General features: G+C 36.1%; 1 protein-coding gene across 1 annotated transcript; it reads right to left on the bottom strand.

Moving 5' to 3' along the window:
* Window positions 1-9323: 9323 nt before the first annotated feature.
* Window positions 9324-12858, bottom strand: pou4f2 (POU class 4 homeobox 2). The gene is made up of 2 exons (XM_073842752.1): window positions 12037-12858; window positions 9324-11733 (listed from the first exon to the last, which is right to left on the bottom strand). The coding sequence occupies exons 1-2, from the start codon at window positions 12250-12252 to the stop codon at window positions 10795-10797; spliced, it is 1155 nt and encodes a 384-aa protein (XP_073698853.1). The 5' UTR covers window positions 12253-12858; the 3' UTR covers window positions 9324-10794.
* Window positions 12859-27169: the final 14311 nt, after the last annotated feature.

The raw sequence follows: 27169 nt of genomic DNA, 5'->3' as shown, positions 1-27169 counted from the left end.
AGTTTACATTCAATTGTACACTGTAAAAAAAAAAAAAAAAATCTTTCGAAAAGTTGTTTCAACTTAATATAATTTGTTACCCCGCTGCCTTTAAATTTTTAGTTCAGTCAATTTGAAATATTAAGTTACTTAAAGGAGTAGTTCACTTTCAGAACAAAAATTATTTACAGGTAATGTACTCACCCCCTTGTCATCCAAGATGTTCATGTCTTTCTTTCTTCAGTCGTAAGGAAATTAAGTTTTTTGCAGAAAACATTTCAGGATTTCTCACCAAATAATGGACTTCTATGGTGCCCCCGAGTTTGAATTTCCAAAATGCAGCTTCAAATGGCTCTAAACGATCACAGCCGAGAAAAAAGGGTCTTATCTAGCAAAACGAGAGGTTATTTTCTAAAAAAAAAAAAAAAAATACAGTTTATATACTTTTTAACTTCAAATGCTCGTCTTGTCTAGTTTTGTGTGTACTATGTGTAGAGATTAAAACATATAAAATTGTAAATGTTTTTAGAAAATAACCGATCATTTCGCTAGATAAGACCCTTTTTTCCTTGGCTGGGATCATTCAGAGCCCTTTGAAGCTGCATACAAACTGCATTTTTAAAGTTCAACCTAGGGGGCACCGTAGAAGTCCACTATATGGACAGAAATCCTGAAATGTTTTCCTCAAAAAACATAATTTCTTTACGACTGAAGAAAGAAAGGCATGAACATCTTGGATGACAAGGAGGTCAGAACATTATCTGTAATTTTTTGTTCTAAAAGTGAACTACTCCTTTAATGGTCATTTAAGTGACAACTGGAATATTTTAGTTGACTAAACTACATTTTAAGGCAGTGGAGTAACAAATTATTTTAAGTTGAAACAACTTTTTTTGTGAATGGGTTTATGTGTACTTGCTGATTGTTTTGATGAATATATGATTGTGCGCATTATAGCAGCAAGGTATTGGGGGCCTGGAGGGGGTGTGAATGTGTGTATTGCATTGTATTCACTGATCACACATCCACTATAGCTGTTCCTCACTAAAATCAATGAAATATTGATTTACAGACTATAGTCAATTCGAAGACATAAATGAAATCATATTAATATTAATTTCATTAATTTACATCAACATTTATAAAAGATTAACATTAGAATTTGTAGCTCTGTATTTAGCTTTGAAATGCTTCAACAAATTTCTCAACCTGTTTTACAATTAATTCATGAGGTTCCTGCTGATATCGCTCAAGACCTGATGTCCATTGTGATGGACATTGCATTTTTAAAAAAATCCTGTGTTCTGCAAATCTGTAAGATCTTCAAAATAACTTTGAATATTATCATTTGATAGTCTTAATTTTATAATAGATGCAAGTTGATGAGCCTACCATTAACATAACTCTGCATATAAAAGGTCAAATGTGGGCTTCCTCCTCTTCCTCTCTAAGTGGTGATCATGTCTCTCTTTTGTGATGCCTGTAGCTCAATCAGATTAAGTTAGGAGTCATATCTTTGTTGTGATTGGTTGATCAGGGACCAATCAGTGACCAGGCATTGCTCATATTATAAAAACATAAAATTGTATTGGTTTAAACAAAAAATCATGTGATGTCCATTCCAATGGAGGCAGGGTCTGAAGGGGTTAATTACATTCCAAGCCTTTTTTCCCCCCACAAACACCTGTCAAAGATCATTGAGCACTTTAGTAGCTCTTTGCTATAATAAAAGACTATTCAAAGTTTCTTTACACAGAGTAACAGTTCAAGTCAGGTCAGTATCGTCCTGAAGAACTTTTTTATGCTAAAATTATTCTTTGTTTTGCAGTTTAGGTTTGTGTTTTTTAATCCGTAACAGTCAAAAAATCCGTTCAATGCCACCTCATTATTGATGTTCTGTAGCTCAACCATCCAACTATACCAACTTTCAACACACTTTCAACAAGCTCTTGATGTCCTTCTAAATATATCTATAATTTTTAACTTATTATAACAAATTATAACTTGTTACCAATCACCTCTTTTTTGTCTCTCTCTTTTCAGTGAGAAAAAGTGTGAGCAGCTCTTCCTCATTCGAGGATACTTTTTTTCTCCAAAAAGCAAGTGACAAACATACTGAATTTATAATCCATATTTTAAGAGGTTTTTAATGATTATTTAGGTTTATGCATAAACATGTCCAATCACACAAACATTAAAAGCTATACTATGACTTTTTACATTGCGAAGGGCTCACACACTGTCCATTCGCAATGTCTGCTGTTTTGTTTTTGTTGTTGTGGTTGTTGTAAAACCCTAATAGAGGCTACATAATATTATAAGATCAGATAGACAGTGGGCTAAAAGCATAATATTAATAAATAGTATAAAATTAACAAAAATAAACGTTCTTTATAGCACCATTAGGGATATATATATAGTTGATATTTTCAAAGCAAATCAATCAATCAGTGAATCAATACATAAATAAGTATAGTTATATAATTATACTTTCAAAGCGTTGTTCTTTATGGAACCTTATAGTAAGGCTACTAATTACATTCCAAGACTTTTTCCCCCAAAGCCTGTCAAAGAGCATTGAGCGCTATAGGAGCTCTTTGTTGTATAAAAAAGAGTATTCAAAGTTTCTTTACACATAGTAACAGTTCCATATTGTCCTGAAGATCCCTTTTATGCTGACATTTTTCTTTGTTTTGCAATTTAGGTTTGTTTTTTTAAATCTGTAACAGACAAAAAAAAAAAAAACTTTCAAAGTCACCTCATTATCGATTATCTGGAGCTCAACCATTCAACTACTCCGACTGTCAACATGCTTTCAACAACTTGAAATGCTTTTTTAAATGTCTATGAATTTCAAATTATAACTTGTTACCAATCATCTATTTTTTTCAAAAAAATTTTCACAGAACATATAAGTTTGAGCAGCTCTGTTCAGTAGAGGATACTTCTCTTCTCCAATAAGCAAGTAAGTGACAAACATACTGAATTTATGAGCTATATTTTAAGAGGTTTTCAATTATTATTTAGGTTTATGCATAGACATGCCCAGTCACAAAAACGTAAAGTGCTATTCAATGACTTTTTGCTTTGCAAAGGGCTCACACATTGTCCATTCGCATTTTCTGCTGTTTTGTTTTTGTCGTCGTGGTTGTTGTAAAACATAATATGTAACCTTGAACCACAAAACCAGTCATAAGGGTAATTTTTTTAACTGAGACTTTCCATTGATGTATGGTTTGTTAGGATAGGAAAATATTTGGCTGAGATACAACTATTTGAAAATCTGGAATCTGAGAGTGCAAAAAAAATCTAAATATTGAGAAAATTGCCTTTTAAATTGTCCAAATGAAGTTCTTAGCAATGCATATTACTAATCAAAAACTGAGTTTTGATATATTTACAGTAGGAAATATACAAAATATCTTAATGCAACATAATCTTTACTTAATATCCTAATGATTTTTTGGAATTAAAAAAAAATACATTGTATTGTTGGCCATTGCTACAAATATACCTGTGCTACTTACGACTGGTTTTGTAGTGCAGGGTCACAATATTATAAGACCAGATAGAAAGAGGGCTAAAAGCATCATATTAATGAATAGTATTTTTAAAACAAGCCTTTTTATAGTTATATATCTGTACTTTCAAACCATGGTATTGTTACAAGCTAAAAAATCCTAATTTGGCACTTTTTAGAACCATTTTTTAAAGAGTGTATTATTGCCTTACTGCTTTAGAATAAGAAATAGTATTATTATTATTGTTATTATTATTATTATTATTATTATTATTATTATTATTATACACCTCTTTTAAGTGAGATGCTTCCAGTCTCCACAAAGAGCTGCAGTGTTGTACCTTAGGCTACAGTTAGTGAATGGTGGCATGTTTTCCTTCCGTATTCTGTAGTCAGCATTTCCAGCATCTGTGATTAGTGATGTGAGCAGTGAAAGAAAACAAGGGAGAGGCGGCTGGGGTACAATAAAGCCCGGCTAATGGGTAGCCAGGTAAACCTCTACTGAACATCTCATTAGCGAAGAGAGGGAACAGACAGAAAAGTGAAAGCTCTTTAAACAGGGCAGCTCTCTCTCTCTCTCTCTTTCTTCTTTCTTTCTCTGTCTGTTTCATTGGCCCAGATCTCTGCACTCTTAGCTTGAATAAAACACACCCCTAGTGTCTAAAACAATTACATCACTTGAGGGTGTGACATTACAATGAGAGTCTATGATAATGTAAAGGAATTAAAACTCACTAAATAGAACTGAATAAAGAAAATGAACAAAACTGATGATTGCATTTTAAAAGCGAAAGGTGCGAAATGTGTTTAGTCAAGTGGACACAATTTTATTTAAAAGTAACTGTTTGCAAATGCCTAATAATTTTAGATTCTGAAAGCAGTTTTATAAAATAACACTACATTTAGATATCTGCGCTCTTCATTTTAAATGTGACAACGCGTAATTCTAGTAATTAGAACGACTCCGGACTATGGAAAACAACGGAATAAAGAAACAAAATAATAAAATAAACACATTGATAGAGTGTCCGCGTGATATTTCACAAATATAACGTTCCACTGGGTGCATTACATGCATGCATAATGCAATATAGTCAGAAATGCTTTAAAAGACGTTTTAGGTTTTCATGCGCTCTCCATCGAAGTCGTTTAGTACATTCTGCCTGTGGTCTGTCGCTGTAGCCCCGGGCCTCTGGCGCTTGGCCGGGCGTCGTGTCATCACACCAACTGGGTTTTTGATGAGAACCTGACCCCAGCGCCTCATCTCTCACCGCTGTCTCATTGCTTTTATTTACATCTGTCTTTAGCATTCTAATTACGCGCTTTATTGCTTTAGCCTGGAGGAGTCCACGGAAGCAACGACGGGACGCTTGAGTTTTTAACTAATAATAAGGACCCGTTAAATCCCACCCACGGGCAGACAGCACCCGGCACATGCCTAATTATGGAGGACAGAATATGATAAGAAACACAATAGGCTACCTATTGACAATGTGCGAATTATAGTGAGTTTTTAGGGGGTCAACAATTTTGTAGGAAACATCATAGAAGGGCGGCGTCTTATCTGAAGACTTTTTAATATAGTATTACATTTTAGTATATTCATTTTAGCATATATAGTGCGACTTTTAGAATGTATCCTATATGTGTTTATAGGGTTTTTTTTTATTTACGAATGCAATTTTTGATTTAGGTTCAAAGTAATATATATTGGTTATATTGCGTGTTAGAGCTTTATTCACCTGCCAGAAGCCAATTAGCCTTCACGATTTTGTGATATCCTCATAATTTTGCTTAACAATGCAAAAAATTAGATGTGATTTCCCGCTAAATGCCTGTCTTGTTGACTACAGCGCGTACACTAACCTAACTTTCAGATGGAAAACAATGGTGTATCCTGTGTACCGCTGAGGAAACCATACATCATTCAGTTCTAGGAGGAAGAGAAAACTTTTAAACGGTCCTTTACGCTTTGCAGAATTTTATAAAATAGCATCAATACCAGGGCGCAGAGTCTTTTAATGAGCTCTCAACTTTAAAGACTTGAAGGATATTAACAAGCTGCTTGACAAATGGTGCTTAGAAGCACATTAAAGACGCGGCTAATGGGGCGCATAATGACGGCTAATTTTCGATCAGATATAAATTAGAGCCCCCAACAGTTATTTGCCTTAAGGACTTTATGTAAATGATTCTGTTCTGTATAAACTGAGGACAGAGGGGATAGAGTGAGAGAGTGTGTGTGTGTGTGTGAGAGAGAGTAAGAGAGAGAGAGAGAGAGAGAGGCAGTCCTTGCGGGTATGATGAATAGATCTGCAGCGGAGCACGGCTGTCAAACCTCAATGAACACACACATCCAGCAGACAGCTCTACCACCTTCTCGTTATTGCCAAATGCGCGATCTAACTGCGACTTGCTCATTTGGAACGGCGCAACAGCGTCTGAGAATAAGAGAACGCAACGTGCTGTGCGTTAAAGCCTAAATGAATTTCATGGCGAGCAGGAAGAAAACCAGAACTGGGCGAGAAACATAGGCTCATCCTAGACTCTTTAATATTTAATCACCATAGGCCTCTTTTGAAGACACAAATTTCAACAGTATGCCACAATCTATGGGGTGTACTTACGGAGTAAGGATAGTGAACTGATTTGGCTTGAAATAAGAATAGTGTTCTTTAGTCATTGTGCACATGTGCATTTGTTCATTAGGCGATTTGGAAAATTGTATTTGTTCACCTGACGCAACGTAAACTGAAAACTATGGAAAGGGAATTATTGTTAAAAAAATTTTGTTAAAATAAACCTAACCAAAAATTTGGCTATTGAGTTGTCTGATAGGCTACATCGAATCAGATTCATACGGTTTTATATTATTAGTGCATATAAACCCTCAGGATAATGATGTGTCGATTGGCAAATATGACATTCCGTTAAATTTTGAAATGTGTGTATGTTACAAGCTTGTGTGGTTAAATATGTAATTAGGTACCCATTTAAATGTTTTAGCATGTGTTAAAATATAATACGCTCTATAATAAACGATACAAAAGACTAAGATAAAAACTTAACTTTAATTGACGTTTCGTTCTTGTTTTTGGCATAGAACAGTTACTAAAAAAAAATTGATAACAGGTAGCCTAGGCTAAATATTGTAAGACGAGACAGACCTGTACTAAAACTAAAACTGTTATTTGTAGCAGCAGTATTGACTTCTAATTAGTTTTCTCATTGTAGTATCGTTGTTGTTATTATCATTTTGGTCACATTTTATTTTAAGGTCAAATTCACGCTATTATAAACCATTAACTACAACTTTTGCCTCAATAAAGTCCTAATTGACTGCTTAACAATAGTAAGGTAGTTGTTAAAATTAGGTATTGGGTAGGATTAGGGATGTAGAATATGGTCATGTAGAATAAATGCTTTATAAGTACTAATAAACAGCCAATATGTTATAAATAATAATAAGAATTGCTCCCTATAGTGTTACCATTATTATCCTTTATTTATTTTATTGATACGCTTTGTCAATATTTTCAAAGCATAAAGATCTGTATTATGGTTTTATTGTTCTAGATTTTGTATTTCGCTTATTATTATTTCAATTATTGGTTTTCCCATTTAATCAGATATGCGTATAACTCGATATCGCCTTTGGCCAGTGTTATTTTCAACGTCTGTGTGTGAGAGTACAAGACATGGCGAACTGTATTCGTTTATGTAATATGATTTTTGTTTAAGATGTTTTACGATTATTACACCTCTGTAAAACTCGTTTTCAAATTATTTAATTCCACATATAATTCATTATATTTTTCACAGGATAATCAAAGATCATTTTTGTTTTATTTTTATTATATTCTTTTTACAATTATGTGCCCGTGAAAAGAAAAAAAAATCAAAATACAGTGAACGTAAGTGACAATACAATAAATGTCCAAGTTCTAAATAAGGGGCTCCAACACGTCAGAGGCCTGTGGTTTGTCTTAACGTGCTTTGATGGCAGACACTTGGGGTAAATGTACAGTTAAAATATTCTATTCGTAGGTCCCCAGGCGGAGCACCGACAGTCCCTGGCTTCATTAAAATTTCATCACTATCCCTATGAAAGGGGGGAAATGTTCAGGGGGAAAGAGAAAGAAAACAGAAGACCTAATTATAACAAAGGAAAACAGCGCTGCCCTTTCGTTTCTGAGTGTGACCACCATGGTTTTTAAAGCATGAGAATCACATGTATGCGATACCGCTAACAGGTCAGTGCCCTCTCTTGGATCAGTCTATTAAAGGAAGGTAGAATAAAACAACCCGTTCGGTTTTCTTGGAAATGTTGAGTTAAGCGCAAAGGTGTATGTACTGAATGCTCCTATATTTTAGTCTGTCTCTCTTGTTTCCCTCTTAATGATTTGTGTTAAAAAAATTCGATCGATAATTTTCGCACCTATCTGAAAGTTAAGTAGGGGGTCGCTCGCTCGGGATAGGCAGTTTCGTCCATGAGTGTCAAGCAACGAGATTCATTTCCATTCCCGAAGAGCCTCTCTCCACGTTCAGCCCTCCACGACCGACTGTAATTAACAGCTCCAGTTAATGATTACTTACTTAGTGCTAGTAATTATCTGATTTTCATAATTCCATGTGTAATTTAATAATTCGTTCATATTATCGTGCTAAGTGATCAGCTCGTTTAGGAGAACTGATTTCCTCCTCTGAAGCAGGTTAGAATTGATGAGAACTTTAGGGTCTATTCAGGTAGTGAGCTTCTTAAAATTAACCAAGGCACCAAGTAATGAATTAAATGTTGGTATGATTGTTATAAGGCTTTACTTCATATAAAATAATTGCGGATATTGTTTGGTTTGCGAATGATCTCTGTAGTCTTAATAAAATCGAGGCTGTGGCAAAAATTACGAATTTTCACAGATAAAAATGAAAAATGTTAACCAAAGGAATTGCACAATGTTTTGGAAATTGGACTTTGTCATGTTTCAAAGGCGGTCAAAATATAGTTTATAAAATTACAAATAAATCAAACCTTCAATTTTGCGAACATATTCATATTACATTTTTGTTTTTCAAAAGAACAAAACGAAATGCAAATTGCATTCATCATCTGTTAAATCCCTTTGAAAATCGGCAGGAAACATCAATGGCGAAAACCTCCTCTATTCAGGCGGCTGTCCGTGGTGCTGAAAGCAATTGGTACGCCTAGAATGCCATGACATGCGCCGTTACTGAGATGACACTCCCGTCTCTTTTTTATTTTTTTTCTTCTTTTTCATACGGCCTAACAGTGAACTGAGTCAGTCTTCAAAGGGCTGCCTATGTCGGCAGAAGAACGAGAACCATCGACTGTGGATTTAAATGGAGCCCGGCACGTTGGCAGGCGAGGTGTTTTTCTGGCGGCCTGACATCTGGCAGCGCTGTGCTCGAGGGACCTCCCCAGATCTCTATAGACTTCATGATTAGACTCTAATAGAATATTAGCATTTGCTCTCAGGTAGGCTTCTAAGGGCTGCGAATGCTAGCAGCAGTAAGTCGTTCGTGGAAATACCAAGCGTAGCTCTACAGCTCAAAAAGATGTCAAGATGTTTTTTTTTAGGCAAACAGCAAGATACTAAACTAATCTGAATACCCATTTGTATCTTGCGAGAGAAATAAGCAAAGTGCAAATTGATGTTAAAGACACGTGTAATCCACACAATGAGCAACATAAGATGGAGGCAAACGTTTCAGTTATATTTAACATATAATAAATGTCCATGAAAACGAAATGACGTTTGAAAACTCTGTTTAGGCCTTTGAATATAAATGAACCCATTGAGAACGTTCGATAAAATGTTAAAATTTAGTTCTTTAATGAAACACATAGTTCAATTCAATTATCAAATAGTAACTTAAATATACATTGATGTAATAAATTAATGAATTGGTCCGACAATTAAACCTAAAGCAACAGACATTACAGTTACCGCAGCTAAAACAGCAATACAGCAAATACCTGTACGGATATTTTATGTGTATGTCCAAATGAGATATTTACATTTTACGTGAATGCTTCCATGAAACTCATCTTTTTCATTAAGAAAACATTACTAAACATGGTGAATTTAACAAGCAACGACTCCATAATTATACGCGTATATTTATACAAATAAATAAGCAGATAACACACATGAAAATAATTTCAAAGAAAATGTTCTCATATATCTCTCGATTGTGCCTTTTCGAAACGTTAGAAGAACGAAAGAAAAATAATAATAAATAAATAAATAAAAGTGGCCTGTTTCAAGCAGTTTCCCCATTTGCAGAGGGCCACGTTTCTCTTGTTGTCTCAATATGATTTTCTCAAGCAAAAACGTGGAGGGAATCCCAATAAATATGTAATGAAGTAAACATTACCTCACATGATAAATAGTTCATAAGAAACATAGCCACGTTAGAGCGCAGGCGTATTGCAACAGATATTTGGCTGAACAAATCCCATTACTAAAAACAATTTTACCTCTCCTCGTGTTCAGTAAATCCAATACGTTCTATTTGAATAACTATGAGGTCAGTTATAGCAAATATGCCTTCACAAGAAAAATATGGATATGCTTACCGCCCTTTGCCTAATTGCAGGCTAGGGCTATCATTATTAAAATCACAGAAGTGGAATTAAGAAGACGACAGACAAAATTATGCATGTAACAGCTAAATCAATAATTTACAAGGAGCTGTTTGGTTATTATCTAATAATGTTGCAGAATCGTTCGTGGACTTAATTCGTGATATCCTCTTTTTTTTTTTAATCTAATGAGCCCTGAATTAACACCAGATTGAAGCGTGACATGCTGAGAAAGAAAAATTAAAAAAATAAAAATAAAAAAAAAAAACACCGACAAGACACTGTCACCCTTTTGACCTGAAGTATTTTTCCTCCTCTCAGTTTATAATAATCACTGGTGTTGTGTGTAGCTCGATGCAGAATGACTAAAATATGCTATTCAGCTTCAGGCAGGCTGTCTGATTGAGGTTTAAAGAGTCTTGCTCCTCTGATAGAGAAAGTGTGCTAGAATAAGTGAGGAAAAACGAATGGTCTTACTTGATCAGTCAAACGATCCTTTAAATGATTCCACATCCCCTTTGCGTAATACGTGACAGTGATTTGGTATTTTCAAATGTCTCTTTTGAATGTCATGGTTCAATGCACAAATTATTGATGATTGAAAAAGGTGTGAGATAAGAAATATTTTACAAATCGTCTCTAAACAGTTTTAGGAGTCTCTCGACACGTCGCGTTGGTCTTTCTGGTCGAGCTAGACGCAGGCCGAGTATTTCATGCGTTTTTGTTTCTGCCTCTGGTTGCAAAACCAAACCCGCACTACGTTCTTTTTGAGGTCCAGCTTCTCTGCGATTGCTGCGATTTTCTCTGAGGAGGGACGCGGCTGAATAGCAAAGTAAGCTTCGAGGGACCTTTTCTCGGGGGCCGCGATGGAGGTCCGCTTCCTCTTCTTCTCGGCCCCGTTGAAGAGCTCGGGTTTGTTGAGTTTCTCCCGGTGCGACTTTTCCGCCTCCTCCAGCCAGGCTTGCAGGATGGGCTTCAGGGCGATCATGTTGTTGTGGGACAACGTGAGCGACTCAAACCGGCAGATGGTACTCTGGCTTAAAGAGCCTACGCCGGGAATCTTCAGGTTGGCCAGCGCTGACCCTACATCCGCTTGGGTCACGCCGAGTTTGATCCGACGCTGTTTAAAGCGCTCAGCGAATGCCTCCAAGTCCCTGGGATCCGCGTCCACGTCGCTCATGCAGCCCATGTGGGATGGCAGCCCATGGGCGTGAGCCATGTTGAGGGCAGCTTGGTGCATGTGGTTCATGCCTGCCATGTGGGCAGGGTGCGCAGGCGTGGAGACCACAGAGCCGTCTGGCCCGGCCATGGCCCCAGCCAGTGCCAGTCCTGGGGTGATGTGATCCAGCAGGTCGCCCTCCAGCGCCTGGTGCGGCTGGTGGTGGTGGTGATGGTGGTGGTGGTGGTGATGGCTCGCCAGTGCCGACGGGTGCGAGATGGGCACGGATGACGACGAGGAAGACGACGAGGTGCACGGAAGCGTGTTCATGGTGTGGTAGGTTGCGTCCGGCTTGAAGGGGCTGTGATGAGGAGGGTGATGATGGCTTTTGGTCTGCGAGACTATATCCACCGCCGCCAGAGCTTCCGCGCGGGCCAACAAACTCTCATCCAATCCGCCGAATATATTGCTCTGCAATTGCAAATAGAATGCACACATAACTGTCAGCAGGGAATTCGCGCTCCACTCCGTGCTTTTAAAACATTTCCAGCATGTAAAAAAAAGAAATCCTAAAAAAGAACACACAAAACAAGACACATGCAACATCCCAGGTCATAAAAATTAATACGAAAGGCAAACCCGGCTGAATACATAAGTTGGGAGGGAAAAATGGAGGTGTTGGGTGATTTGCTGTGCAGACATGAAAAAAACATCAAGCAGAAAAAGTGGGCTGTCAAAATGTGCCTTTAAGCGGTGATTATGCAGAATACGTACCGGTGGGGTTGGGAGACATGCTCGGCGCATCGCCTCCGAGCTGCCGCCGCTGCTGCTGATCGTGCTGCTGTGTCTGGACGAAGAACAGGAGGACGAGGGCGCGTTGGAAGTCAAAGTGGAAGAGGACGAAGAATGCAAACTGGAGTATTTTGGCTCGGCCAGACTGGTGTGGGGCATGGCGAATGCCTGCTTGCTGTTCAGAGACATCATCATCATATTTGCGACTGAGCCTCGGCGAGTTCCTTTTAATAACTTAAGACTCCGCCTTCTTCTTCTTCTTCGACTGGAGTTCAAGCCCAGTCGCTGCGCGGAAGTCTCAAGTCTCTGGCGTTGCAACGAACGTGAAGAGGATGATGCACCAAGTCTCTAGATAGCTCATCTAGTGCTGCTGCTGCTGCCGCCGCTGCCTAATGGGCTGAGAGAACGATCTCCTGGTCGCTCCGTCGCGTGCCGTGACTTGAGACGTGCCGCGAGCACCAGTAAGCCATGCAACCTGTCGGTAAACTCCTCCAAAGATCACGTCAACTCTTTTCAAAACGCTCCACAGAAATTTGTCCTCCGCCTCTTACAAAATATCTTACATTTGTCACAGCGGAGGCTGATGTCTTTGGTGAGTTTGTCTTTGCTCACGCTTTTTAAAACGACTGCAAAAAGTTTCTTCTCTCTTCTCTTCGCGCAAATCTCCAGAACGCCGTCTCTCGAACCGATATCGCTCGTTAACCTTTATCCCGATTCTTGCTGAATTTGATTATGAGATAAAGGTGACAGTCGACTACATTCAATGCTGCGGGGACTCGATCTGTCTGTGCTCTAAGGCGAAGGGCAGGCTGCGTCTCTCTCTCTCTCTCTCTTGCTCACCCATTCTCTCACTCCCTCTCCTCTTACACACTCTCTCGGCTGTACCTGAAAAACCTTTCATGATTTATTATTCTTCATTAGCCACAGCGCCGCTGGGGACTCTGCGCATGGGCAGTTGCAATGACTGCAGCTGGTATTGTATGGTACTTCAATAAAGTTATTGAGGAAACCACAATGGTTAAAAGAATAAAATAAAAACAGAATTGTATTCTAAAGTTAAACATTTCATATTTCAGCGTTTGGAAACTACTTAAAAGGTGTATTTAGACATTTCTCCCGTATGTTGCACCTGTAATTATTCTGTATCGTTTATGTACCAGACCACAAACTTTAACGATTATGCAAAAAGATTCCGAGCTACGTAATTCGCAAGTGTAAGCTTGGCCAGAGAAACGTGGATGAATATGAAGAAATCACCACAGACAGCTCCATCATCTCCTGTCCCTGTTGGGTGAAATAAATCAAAGTAAATCGCACGACTATCATTCCATTATAGCGAGGTAATTTGATATACCGACGCGCATTAAACAAATTATATCCAGTGAAATGTAGAAATATTGAATTAAAATTTCATTTATATTTGTTCGAGAGTCATTCAGTAATTAACCTGCTCTGATTTTATTTAGAACGAAAAAAATCTACTTCATGTTGACGAATTTATTAGTTTCCCGGGTTATTGAAATAATAAATAGGAAAGCCATTTGAGTTATCATATTGAGCGTGTGTTATGAATTTGATGTCTCAACAGAACAGACTACACCGTGTGAAGTATTTCATTAATGACACAGAAAAGCGGATTTTTTACAACTCTTTAGGATTTAATTGCAAACCCAATACAATTATATACTCGTCGCAGCGGGCTATTATCATATCTTCGTTCTAATTAGACTACTTCATCAGTGATTTAATTAAAAACCTTTAATCATGTTCTAATTAACAAGGCTAGTCTAATTTGTTTAATCTATTCGAGTCCATTGGATGGGGTAATTGATGCAACATAGCGACCGACTAACCTCGCATGTTAAAGTGCACAGCTAACATTTTAACTTGAGCTAAAAATATTCTAATGCATTCAATTTATTAAAATGGTCCAAACAGTAATTACAATTTATAGTTTAACAATAATGAGTTAATATCTGTCAAATATATGCCACTGCAAAACATTAATATATGTCATTATATATAATGCATTATTCTGTGGAGAATATAGCTATACTAAATATGTATCTTAATGTCTTAAAGGATTGTCTGGCATCAGATTTACATTATTAGGAAATTAAATTAAAGTAAGTTCTGCATTAAAACGCACCCTGCGATTTGGCTCTTTAACAAGAAATGTTTTGAACAAATCGGACATAAATTAATATAACCGACAATGCAAAAATGGCTAAATAAAAATCTAAAAACATAAATACAAAGAAAAAAAAAAGTCTCCGTCTCGGATGTTTATAAATACCATAGTGTCACGTATTCTAATGTTTGTCGTCGTGAAATCTGTCCCATGCCAATCACAACATTTTTGTCGATGGTGCAGAAGCCACACGGGTACTTGAGAGAGGTACAGTACCTCTCCAAAGGGAGGGCCACCCCTGGCGCGCCTGCTCAGGAGACTTCAAGGCCCAATCACTGTCTCCTTGTATATACCCAAAGACTGATTTATGATGAAACTTTAACGAAATCATTTATATTTCACCACCCCTAAATCGGCAAATGAAATTTTCATTCACAATGAACCACACAAAAGTATATCTAACGTCAAATAAATCAATTGGGTTACGCTCTGAGGCGATTGAGTTTGAGGAGTAGTTTTGGCTCACTGTAGCGTTCAGAAATGTATTTATCAGGGCGATTTAAGTGCTCAGCTCTAATATATCAGGTTAAAATGAATCACATAATTAGTTAAAGTGCCAGTGGCCACAGTGTCATTTGCACACGCACAATTTACAAATAATAAATCGATTTGAAATTTCATTGGCCTTTTTAAAAAAGGAATTTCTTTAACCCCCTTCCTCTGTCTGTCTTTCTTCTCTCTCTGTCTCTGTCTCTTTCTGTATCTGCCTCTTATTTGATGATATTGTGCTTCAATTTGTATTACCAGACAGGTGCTTTTAGGAGCTAGGTTTGCAAAGATTTTTCTCCTCCTTCAAAAGCTATGTCCGCATGCTTATAAATACACTTTTATTTTCCCCACTAAGAAAGGATGCTCTCATAGGAATTCTGACTAAAATTGAGCTTCATAGACGTTTTCTTTTACATATAAATAACAGTGCACCAGTAGCAACAACCCAAAACAGGAGGATAAAAAAGCAGGAGGAAAAAAAAGAAAAATAACAGCCAGACTTGATGTACAGTAGCTCAGGTGACTTGTTTGCTTTTTTTGACGTACATCAAAATCAAGGTATGCCGCTGTGGAGCTTGTGTGCTTTACACAAAGACATTCTCACGAGCATCCCTCAGGAGCCGAGCACGTTAACAATCCCAATTACATCCGGACCACCAGAGACAGCTGTTTTAATACCCACCGCTCCTTTGTGCCACCAACACAGTCACTGCAGCTTGCTCTAAGAACACAGGGACAAAGGATGCATCACCGGAATGTGAGAAGGAAAGAGAAAGCTCGAGATAAAGTAAAGGAGAAATAAAGAGTAAAAGGAAAGATTGCGAATGTGCCATGCATGTGGGAGTGTGCAGGATATTTAGAGAGAGAGAGGAGGGGGAAAATCAAGAATGTGTGTGTGTGTGTGTGTGTGTGTGTGTGTGTGTGTGTGTGTGTGTGTGTGTGTGTGTGTGTGTGTGTGTGTGTGTGTGTGTGTGTGTGTGTGTGAGGAGAAGATACAGAGAATGTTTTTTGTGTGTGAGAGAGTCTCTTTCTTCCCTGTTCTCAGTAGCAGGAGTTTAATTCACAGCAACCTCGCTCAATATGCGGTCTGCACTCACTAGGATCCAGTAGATGTACAAAGGACACAGCCTTAGCAATTAGCTCCAAATAAGCAACATTAGACCTTCCTCTGTCTATTTTGTCTCCAGATTTGAATGTCTTAAATAGAACTGGCAATGGAAAGAAATTAGGCATATTACTTTTTCAAATGCATCATGTAAAACCAGTCAGTTTGATTAGGGTTGAGAGACAGGATCATAATGTCATCTAAGCAGATTGCATGCCAAAAATGTTTCCATGACACCGGTAACTCTACCAGCCTAGTAGCAAAGCCAGAGTCTCGCTCTCAGTAATGTTCATTTACTTTAAGTCTTCAGGGCAGAGCAGGAGAAGGTCAATCCTCATAATGATGTCACATACCTCTAGGTCCTCCAAATCAATATACCGTTGAGGGGTTCACTGCACCTGTCATTGCATCAAAGGTGCTGGTTAGAAATCGTGGCTTTGTATTGGTTTCACTGGATGATATGAAAAATATCAACTTCCCTTTTGGCATTATTCATTATTTAATTGTAAGTCCAAGAGTCCAAGCCATCGTATATCATGATAAATAAATAAATGGATGAGATCCATGTATGTATTTTTTGTATTTGTGTTTTTTATTTCAATATAACTGTGTATACATACTAAAACAAAAGTTGGAAATCATTATGATTTATTACATGTTTTTGAGAAATACAGCAAAAATAGTAATATTGTGAAATATGATTACAATTTAAAATAACTTTTTTATTTAAATATATTTCAAAATGTCAATTTCAAGCAGCTATTACTCTTGTCGTTAGTGTCACATGATCCTTCAGAAATCATTTATTATGCATGGTTTCCAAAATTTCCGAAAATATTAAGCAGCAATTTTTTTTTTTTTTTTTTTTTGGAGCACAAAATCTGGAATAAATGATTTCAAAATATAATAAAAAGAAAACTGTTTTTTTTTTTCAATTGTTATTTTATAATATTACTGTTTTAACTGTATTTATGATTAAATAAATGCAGGCTTTGTTACCACAAGAGATCTTTCAAACACATAAAAAAGCTTAATTTTATATATATACACTACCAGTCAAAAGTTTTTGAACCATGAGATTTTTTTATGTTTTTTTAAATAATTCTCTTCTGCTCACCAAGCCTGCATTTATTTAATCCAAAATACAGCAAAACCAGTAATATTGTAAAGTAGTTTTACTATTTAAAATAACTACGTTCTATTTGAATATATTTTAAAATTTAATTTATTTATGTGATCAACGCTACATTTTCAGCATCATTACTCAAATACTTAAAACAGTTGTGTACAGTTATCTGAAATAAAAAGCTTTTGTAACATTATACACTATACCCAGGGGCGCCGCTCGCAATTTTGGACCCTATGACAAAATATGAGGTTGGGCCCCCCCTACCACACCAAAGCAGATCTCTGGGGGCCCCTAAAGGGTGTGGGCCCTTAGAATTGTCCTAACTCCACCCCCCCCCCCCCCTCCCTTAGCGGCGCCCCTCAAAAGTCACTTTTTTTAAGGAAAGAAATTATATAAATTAATTAGCTTTCTATTTATCAAAGAAACATGAAAAAATTCTATTCAGCTGTTTTCAACATAATAATAATAATAATAATAATAATAATAATACATGTTTTCAAGCAGCAAAACAGACTATTAGAATGATTTCTGAAGGATTGTGTGACTGGAATAATGATGCTACAAAGTCAGCTTTGAAATCACAAGAATAAATTACATTTTAAAATATATTCAAATAGAAAACAGTTATTTTAAATAGTAAAAATATTTCAAAATTTTACAGTTTGCACTGTACTTTGAATCAAATAAATGTAGGCTTAGTGAACAGAGGAGACATCTTAAAAGAAACATTAAAAATCTTGCTGTCTTTATATATAAATATAAAGAACAACATCATAGAATGTGCTGCATGTGAGGAACACTATATGTCAGCTGTTTTTCTTCTGATTGCTCATATACTGTGCTGCCTTCGGATTCAATCCAATACAGTTGAAAATTCTCTCTTCCTCTCTCATTAAGATGACTGTACGAGGTGATAATATATAGCATGTCATGGGATGTCTAATGGTTGATGCTAATTGACCCCCTTTCCACCTTTCTTTTGCACAAATGAAAAGGTTTTCCCCATCCTCTGATGGAGCGTGCCACTATCTGATCCAACAAATTAAAGAGCTCTCACTTGTCACCCTGTCACCGCATGCAGCCTCCCACTCATCAGCCATAATTATCATATTTCCCCCTTCATCCAATCGCCTGCCAAACACCCTATTTAAAGTTACACTGAGGCACAACATGCCTGTATTTGTGTGACATGATCTGCAGAAGTACCTTGCGTTACGGTATCTGAGAGCTCCCAGAGATTGTGATTTTTTTTAGGGGTGTCTAGATGTTTCTAGCGCATGGTGTTAGGCAAACTGCTTACACATTGAATGTGTAAATTAAAACATGGAACAGCAACTGTTCACATTCCTGACATCTACGTAGATCAAGATCAGGAGGGAACCAATATTTTGAAGACATCTTTAGATGTTGTTGATAGTAGTATCTCCATTACAGAGTTTTAGTTGATTTTTAAGCTTTAAAGAAAGAAAGAAAGAAAGAAAGAAAATTAGGTGACACCCAGGTTACACTTTGACTTTAAAGTCCACTATCAACCTCACAACTATATGTCAACTAACTCTCATTAGAAGATTAGCAGATTATTAGTAGACAATTTGGTAAGGGTTAAGGTAGGGTTAGAACAGTAAGTTGACATGTATTTGCGAAGTTGCTTAAAATGGGAACCATTAAAATAAAGTGTTAGCAGATATAAGGAGTCTACTAATACTCTATTGACTGGTAATTTACATGTAGTTGCAAAGTTACTCGTAAGGTATTTTCTCACTGTTAACTTTGGGTGAAGATACTTTATACCCTGGGTTAAAAATACCTTGCTCTGGAGCAGGGTAACCCTTGCTTTTGTTGTGTTAAAGGGATAGTTCACCCAACAATGAAAATGACCCCATGATTTACTCACCCTCAAGCTAGGTATATGACTTTCTTCTTTCAGACCAATAGAATCGGACTTATATTAAAAAAAAATGTGCTAGCCTTTCCAAGCTTTATAATGGCAGTGAATTGATGTCGATTTTTTTGAAGTCCAATAAAGTGCATATATTTAGTGCATATATAAGTAGCATTCTAGTGGATGACGTACGTCACAAATTAGAAGTACGAAACAAGGATTTATAAAGAACAATGTTAGAGGATTTCGATACAAGCCAAGAGGAGACTGGTTTTCTTTTGCCACAAACAAAACTTGGTTCTTGCGAGACTAGCATATTCTAGCTACAGCCACGTCCTATGTCATTCGCTATTATGCCATTCTCTCAAAGAAAGTGAGTAAGACAAGGGGAAAGTGATGGATTTTAGAATGTTTTATGATGTTGAAATGGTGGTTTCTGCATCGTGTTTTGTCAATCTAATTCGGCATTACATTAAAGCTTTGAAGACGCGGTGCCAGTGTCTTAGTTAAATTAGTTAAACTTGAAAGCACTGCATGTTTGCTGTACGAAAACTCAGATTTTCGCATTGATCTGAACAAAATCAGCAGACGGACTGAATAAAAATTGCAAGTTCATATTTTGACAGAAGGTGGCGCTTATGGAACAGCAGAAATACCAACATAGGCTCATTGGAAATCCGTGCCTCTGTACACTTCTGCAAACCTGAAAAAACGTACCTATGTGTATGAATCACTGCAGTTTCCAGTTGTTTTGAATGAAGCCTAATTTTCACACAATTACTTGCAGAATAGTATTTTATGACTTTAAAACAATTTTAACATAATGCATGATTTGAAAACTGATGCGTTTGAACGTTGTTGTCACATATACTGCTTAATATGCATTCGTTTTTTTAATTTAGTAGGTTTGCTTGGTAGCTTACACGATATAGCTTTGCACATGAGTAATAAAGAGCTCTGGTACGAACCCCGTGAAAATACGGTTCAACAAAACAGCTAAAATCTGCATGGGGAAGTTAAAATATCACGGCTGCATCAACAAATGCATTTTTATATCACTTTTGCATTTGTTAACAATATCGGGTAGGTTTAGGGTTGGGTTTGGTGTAGGGGATATTTCCAACACGATAGAGCATTAAACTATAGCGACTCTCCCTGGATATTTGAATTCTAAACAGCCACAATACGTACCTTAAGAAGTGCAATAAAATTCAGCAATACCTGCCTGTACCTACGTAATAAAAACGTGCCACGGTCACATATTGAACATATGTTTTAGCACCACTCTCTGGACATTTCACTTTGAAATTGCCGTGAAATGTGCAGTAAGGTACATAATTACAGTGTTGCAGAAACGTATATAGAGGCACGTATTTTAAAGAACCTGGGTTAAGAAATACAGCAGTTAAAAAGCACAACTTTCTTTGTCGTCTTGCTAGGGGTGGTGGTTAGGTGAAATCGCCTCTTTTAAATATCTGTTTAGGGTCCCCAAAATGCTAGGGCTGGCTGTACCTAAGTATTTCAAATGTGAAAAGCCCAATGGTTACCAGAATATTTAAAGTGGACTTTCAAAATAAAGTGTTACCGATACCCATGGTACACGAGTGTACACTGGTCACTACATCTCTTTATTCATTTGGAGCCTCTTTGCATTTTTGCCATAGTTGTATGAATCTCTCAGGTTTCTCCCTCACATCTCAATATTTGTGATGAATATCATCTTTGTAGCAAAGTGCTTGGTTTCTTAATCATTGAAACATCACAGAACAGTGTGTATTCTGACAGTTTCCCTCCCATCCCTCTTCTCAGAAAATTAAACATTTATTAATACGTCAGTTTGGTGAGCAGAACTATACAAAAACTGCATCAAGCTTGTTTCATGATGATACATGGAGTAGGTGTTGATAAAATTGAAACTCCTCAGAAGTTTAACAGTGCGTTTTATTATTCAGCACACTCACCAGGGTCAACCCCAATGAACGTGATACGATATTGACGATGTCAGGTCATACAGTAGCTTTGATATGAATTAAAAGTTATTCACCATAGCCCCTTTTTTTCAGATGTAGTACATTTTTGAACATCATAGTCTGTAAATGGAATATTTTCTTTGCTTGTGTTGGTTAAGCAAGTAATTGACGAGTTCATGCATTGATACTTGACGACATTTGAGTTTGCTCATTGCCCAAGATGTCCAAACAGAATTGATGCTAATTAGGTCCAATCAGTACAATACAGGACTCTTATTAAACGCGACACTTTACCTGCTGACTTTGTGCGAGTAACTTTCTAATGTATGCACTGTACCCCTTGCTATTGACAAAAATGCCTGGGCCTGATCAAAGCACAGTATTCAGTAGGTTTGTCAGGGCCATGAAGACAGGGTCTGTAACACTAATGATCTTCAAACGCTTCCCCATTGCACCAGGAGCCGCATGACTTCCAGGCAAGTCCCACCCCCCTCCCCACCCTCCACCCCCAAGAGAAGCCGTAATTGTGCTTGGCTTGTAGGGTGACAGGTGTCAGAGGCCCCCTCCACATCCAGCTCATCCCTCTGAACAGAGGGCCGGTCCTTTGCAGCCCTCCATAAGCTCATTATTAGCATGATAATATAGCAACATGATGTTGTTCTAACACGCTGATGACATTTCGGAGAAAGACTGTTACGAACATGTAATGTTACATTTAATTTAGCCCAAATTCACTATAAAGAGTGTAGCCTTATGAGTGCACTGGTATTATAATGTTACTTTTAATAGTAAAAGGCTGAAAATGATTATTTTGTTATGACTGATGACTGATAAATGGCTGATATTAAAATTGTATACTATTTTTTTGTTATTTTTCCAAAAATATAAAACCCTAAAAACTAGAAAGCACTTTAAAATGTTGAAAGCCTGGACCACAAAACCAGTCGTAAGTAGCAGTGGGTATATTTGTAGCAATAGCCACCAATACATTGTACGGGTCAAAATTATTGATTTTTTTTTTTATGCCAAAAATCATTAGGATATTAAGTAAAGATCATGTTCCATGAAGATACTTTGATACTATGGTTATTTCCTACCATAAATATATCAAAACTTAATTTTTGATTAGTAATATGCATTGCTAAAAACTTAATTAGACAAATTTAAAGGCGATTTTCTCAATATTTAGATTTTTTTGCACTCTCAGATTCCATATTTTCAAATAGCTGTATCTTGACCAAATATTGTCTTATCCAAACATTATTTATTCAGCTTTTAGATTTTAGATTTACCGTTATGACTGGATTTGTGGTCCAGTGTCACATACTTATGTGCTTGGAACAACATAAAAGTGAGTAAATGATGATAATTTTAATTTCTGGGTGAACTATAAATGAACTTTTAGTATTGCTAAGAACTTCATTTGGACAACTTTAAAGGCGATTATCTCAGTACTTTGATTTTTGTGCACCCTCAGATTTTCAAATAGTTGTATATAATATGTATATAATATCTTGGTCAAATATTGTCCTATCCTAACAAACCATACATCAGTTTAAAAAAAAAAAAAGTTTTTTTGGTTTTCTGGTTTTGTGGTCCAGGGTCACATTTAGACATTGTACAGTGTACAGTACTTTATAAAACTGAGTGTTAATTTTAAGATTAAAAATGTAAAGATAAATTTTAAGTGAGCGTTAATACCATTAATATAGTTCTGATTAATATTTTTCTATTTCCATTTAATTTTTTGCTGTTTTTGTCATTTTTTATTATTATTTTTAAACATGCCTCTATAGTTGTTATTAATTTTTATTTTAGGACCTCAGCTTATACACTAAAGGAAAATAAGAAATGTTGCAATTTAAGTATTTTTTTTTAGTTAATAGTAATATCCCTAGATAATAACAAAGGTAAGCCAAAAGTAAAAATATCTTAAATAATTTAAATAATATGTTATATAGTAATATATATTATTCTAGTTATGTAAAAATAAAATCCAATATAGCCCAATAATGGTATAATCCAACATAATGCATCTCTACTGCTAAAAATACCAGAAATGACAAATGTCCTTGTTTGTGAAACTGTATAGTGATTAAACATATAAAAAAAATAACAAGGCACAGTGTGATGTGTTCGAAAGACCAACGCTGTCTGCTGCACATATCTTCAAAGCCTTACCACAGCTGGTCTCAGTCTCATGGGCTGGCATCCAATGTAGCGGTGAATAGGAGATTAACGATAACGAGCATCTGATAGCTAGCATCGCTTTAAACCTGGAGATGGTGCCTGTACCCTGAGTTCATTTGGAGATAAAGCTAGAGAGTGAAAGCAACAGAAAGAGCAAGAGCAAGAGAGAGAGGAAGGGGGAGGGAGTAACCTTTCCTAGCCAAGGTCCACATGGACAGTGCGTGTACAGTGAGGAGAGGAGTTTGTCTTACATATCGAGCTTGTCATCAGCTACACAATCCGTGGAGGGCTGCCATCACTACCACATACTGAATAAACATGAATATATCATGAGCTTCTGCTTATGTAACATTTAGGGGTCACAGTGTGTCTGTCGTGATAAGGAGATAGACAGAGAAACGGCAGAGGAGGCTTGACACAAGGCTTGTGTCTGAACAAACATTTTAATTATTTGCTAGTCTTGACCAGGATTATGAGAAAATCATTTTTTAAGGAGGAGCTAGATTTTATTACATGGAAATAAATAGGAGGTATGCAACCAGTTTTATAAGCTATTCAGAATGTACATTGCAATGCATCTCTTTTTCTAAATAATTGTAAAAAAAAAAAAAAAAAAAATTAAAATGCATTAAATATTTGCAGATTGCTTGTTACTAGTGCTGTCAAACGATTAATCGTGATTAATTGCATCCAAAATAAACATTTTTGTTTACATAATATATTTGTGTGTACTGTGTATATTTATTATGTATATATAAATTCACACACATACAATGTATATAACAAAAACGTTTATTTTAGATGCGATTAATTTAATCACGATTAATTGTTTGACAGCACTACTTGTTATGTATGAAATTGGTGGTTCAGCATTATTTACTGTATTATACTTTCTAAAGGTGTAAAAATTAAGTATTATAACTATGGTTTTATAACTATTGTTATAATTACTTATTTGATCATGCAGTGCTTTATAAAAATATGATTGCATAAGGAATACTTTTATAATGCAATATATATACACTGTAAAAAGTTTTCACCAGTTTCAACTTAAAAACTTAAGTTTAGCAGCTGCCTTAAAATTTTAAGTTAAATCAACTTAAGTCATTTCAACTCACAAGTTAAATCAACTCATTTTTAGTGTAATAAGTTAAAATGACTTAAAATTTTAAGGCAGCTGCTGAACTTAGGTTTTTAAGTTGAATCTGGTGAAAACTTTTTAGTGTACAGGCTTCAAAAAAAGCAAGTAAAGTGTCAAGTGAAGGATGTCTTTGTTCGTTTGTTCATTCATTCCTTTTATTTTATTTTATTTTATTTCATTTTAATCTGTTATTTTTATTATTATTATTTTATTTTTGCATACAATGGAATTATTTCATTCATCATATACTTACCTTTCTGCCCAAACTGTAGCACATGGCATTAATGTAAGGGTTTGGATAAATGATGGCATAATTTTCATTTGTGGGTTATGGATGCATTATAAGGCTATTTATTATAACAGTATCATCATTTTTGTGACTTTATAGCACTGTACACTGTAAAAAAGAATTTTTGACATTGTAAATAAAACAATTTTCCTAGAAAATACCATTTTAGTCTTTCTACTGAACAAAACACACACACACACACATTTAATTACTTGTGTTACTTGCTGTTTCATTGTAATTATTTTTAAAATGTTCTAGCAATTTCTTTGTGAAAATGATTTCTATATCTATTTTAGATATAATTTTTCAGTGTGTTAAAAATCTAAAACATCAATGAAGCTCCAAATGTACTTGCGCCTGCGCCATAATGAACCTGTGCGAAAGGTTCAGTCAACTCCCAAATCTGGTCGTCTCCCAATCTGGCAACAGAATTGACGAGATGAGATAATTAGCGGCTCTCCCTCTCCATGACTCTTTTCTGTTGGGGCTCTGCTCTTTTTTTTCGGCGAGTCTACTTGGCAATGCGCATCTCCATAACGGGCTTGTTTAAGTCTGTTCTGCAAGCCCCTTCGCCAACCCCCAGCGGAGGGCAGCTCACGAGACCCCCGTCGTGCTTTGAGGACCACTTTGGAGCTTTAATCCACTCCAAATGTGCTGATAATTCTCATTGCCAGGCCACTCTTCTCTCTTGCCTAGTGTCACAAGAGTGGTCTCACGAGAGCCGATCAGCCAATGATAACAAAGTAGCCAGATGTCTGGTGCTGGCATAGTCCCAGAAGCCAGGCAGCGGTACGCGGCAGCATCCGCCATGGGCCCGAGATCAAAGCTACCTGAGATTACTTATGGGCACAAAATATGTGTTGCTTATTCTACAGTTCCCATTAATAACAATCTGGGCGAATTTGTATTTCTAATTAACTCTTTCTTTTTGGGTGCAGAAGTGCTGTAGGTTTGATCAGGGCCTCCGCAGGTTTTTCTCCCCACAATGTGAGCAAAAAGCAGGAAGACCCGGAAGTCGGATGTTGCGGTTTCTAAAAAAGCAACATCAGCCATTGGTGCATTTTTTTTCTCTCACGATTTTAAACAACAAACAAGCAAAACAGAGATTATTAATGACACCATGTTTTCATTTTATTTGCTTTGCTAATATATAGAACTTCAAATATTAATGCCAAATAGATACATATCAATGTATTAGTTTGTTAGGAGTCTATTCAGTATAAAGCATTTCTGCATTTGTAAGATTTTAAGGTGTGACAATTATCTTTTTTTTTGCTTTAAAGTTTTTGTTTTCACTAGTGAAATTAATCCTAAGAACACAGTAAAACAGTATAAGGCACATCCACTTTGCTTCATGTTCAAATGACGAAGACATTCCTGTGGGAACTTTTTTCGCAATATGCGAAATACATACCAATAAGTACATATCAGTGCAGTTGTCAGCAGAAATTGGAATTAGACTTAGGATGTGGAATCCTTGGGTACGAATCCTGTGAAAAACATGACTCACGATGAAAGAGCTAAAAGTTGAGAGATCAAAAAACAAGCTAAAACGGCATCCTTGCGATTGCGCTTTTTCATCACATTCGCTTATGTTCATATTATCGGGTAAGTTTAGTGCAGATGGTATGTTATTTTAAAACATCACCGAGCATTAGAGTTGTAGTGCCACTCGACAGACATTACAAGTCAGAACTGCGGTGACACTTAACCAACATTACATAAAACGTACCATATGTATGTTCATCTGTTCCGGAGAAAAAAAGAACACTCTTTTAGCTCAACTCAGTGAACATTTCATATCGAATATGTCACGAAATGTACGTGGCAGTACAAATTTCGCGTCTTGTGAAAAAGTTCCCACAGGTAAGTTTTCGTCATGAGATCATTAGGGTTTTCTCTAGTCTTTCGTCTTAAATTTCACTATTTTTGGGAATTCTCCACACTAAAATTCCAATATTGTTTATGAGCACTATTAAGCACTTTTGACCCTGTGGACTTTACATAATTTTAGTCTCACTAGTTTAATTTGCAGTGCTGGGTAGTAACTGATTACATGTAATCTAGATTATGTAATCAGATTCCAAAAATTCAAGTACTTGTAATTAGAGTATATTACATTTTAAAATGCTCATAATCAGATTACAGTTACTTTTTTATGGGTTGCATGAATACCTATTATTCATGCGATGGCAGTGAATTATTCATAATTTATTGATTATCCCCAGTTCTTCTTTTATACCTCTTTTAAATTCCATTTAAATTCTATTTAGCTTTAATTATATTCAATTGTCTTATAAATAGATTTGCAAACCATGCTCATGAATTTGATTAAAGAAATAGTACCTCTCAAGAAATTAGACCAGGTATGAAACAAATAATGATGATGTTTATAAAAAAATATATATCTATATATATATCTATATCTATATCTATATCTATATATATCTATATATATCTATATATATATATATATATATATATATATATATATATATATATATATATATATATATATATGTGACCCTGGACCACAAAACCAGTCTTAAGTCGCTGGGGTATATTTGTAGCAATAGCCAAAAATACATTGTATGGGTCAAAATTATCGATTTTTCTTTTATGCCAAAAATCATTAGCATATTAAGTAAAGATCATGTTCCATGAAGATATTTTGTAAATTTTCTACCATAAATATATAAAAACTTGATTTTTGATTAGTAATATGCATT

This window comes from Garra rufa, chromosome 6 (genome assembly GCF_049309525.1).
Source record: "Garra rufa chromosome 6, GarRuf1.0, whole genome shotgun sequence".
Taxonomy (NCBI): domain Eukaryota; kingdom Metazoa; phylum Chordata; class Actinopteri; order Cypriniformes; family Cyprinidae; genus Garra; species Garra rufa.
This window is presented reverse-complemented; position numbering and strand designations above follow the sequence as displayed.

Bases quoted from the DNA above. Each gene is read 5' to 3' on its own strand.
- pou4f2 (XM_073842752.1), bottom strand. From the start codon at position 12,252: ATGATGATGATGTCTCTGAACAGCAAGCAGGCATTCGCCATGCCCCAC. The intron at 11,734-12,036 runs GTACGTATTCTG...TTGCAATTGCAG, and splicing joins CATGTCTCCCAACCCCACCG to AGCAATATATTCGGCGGATT.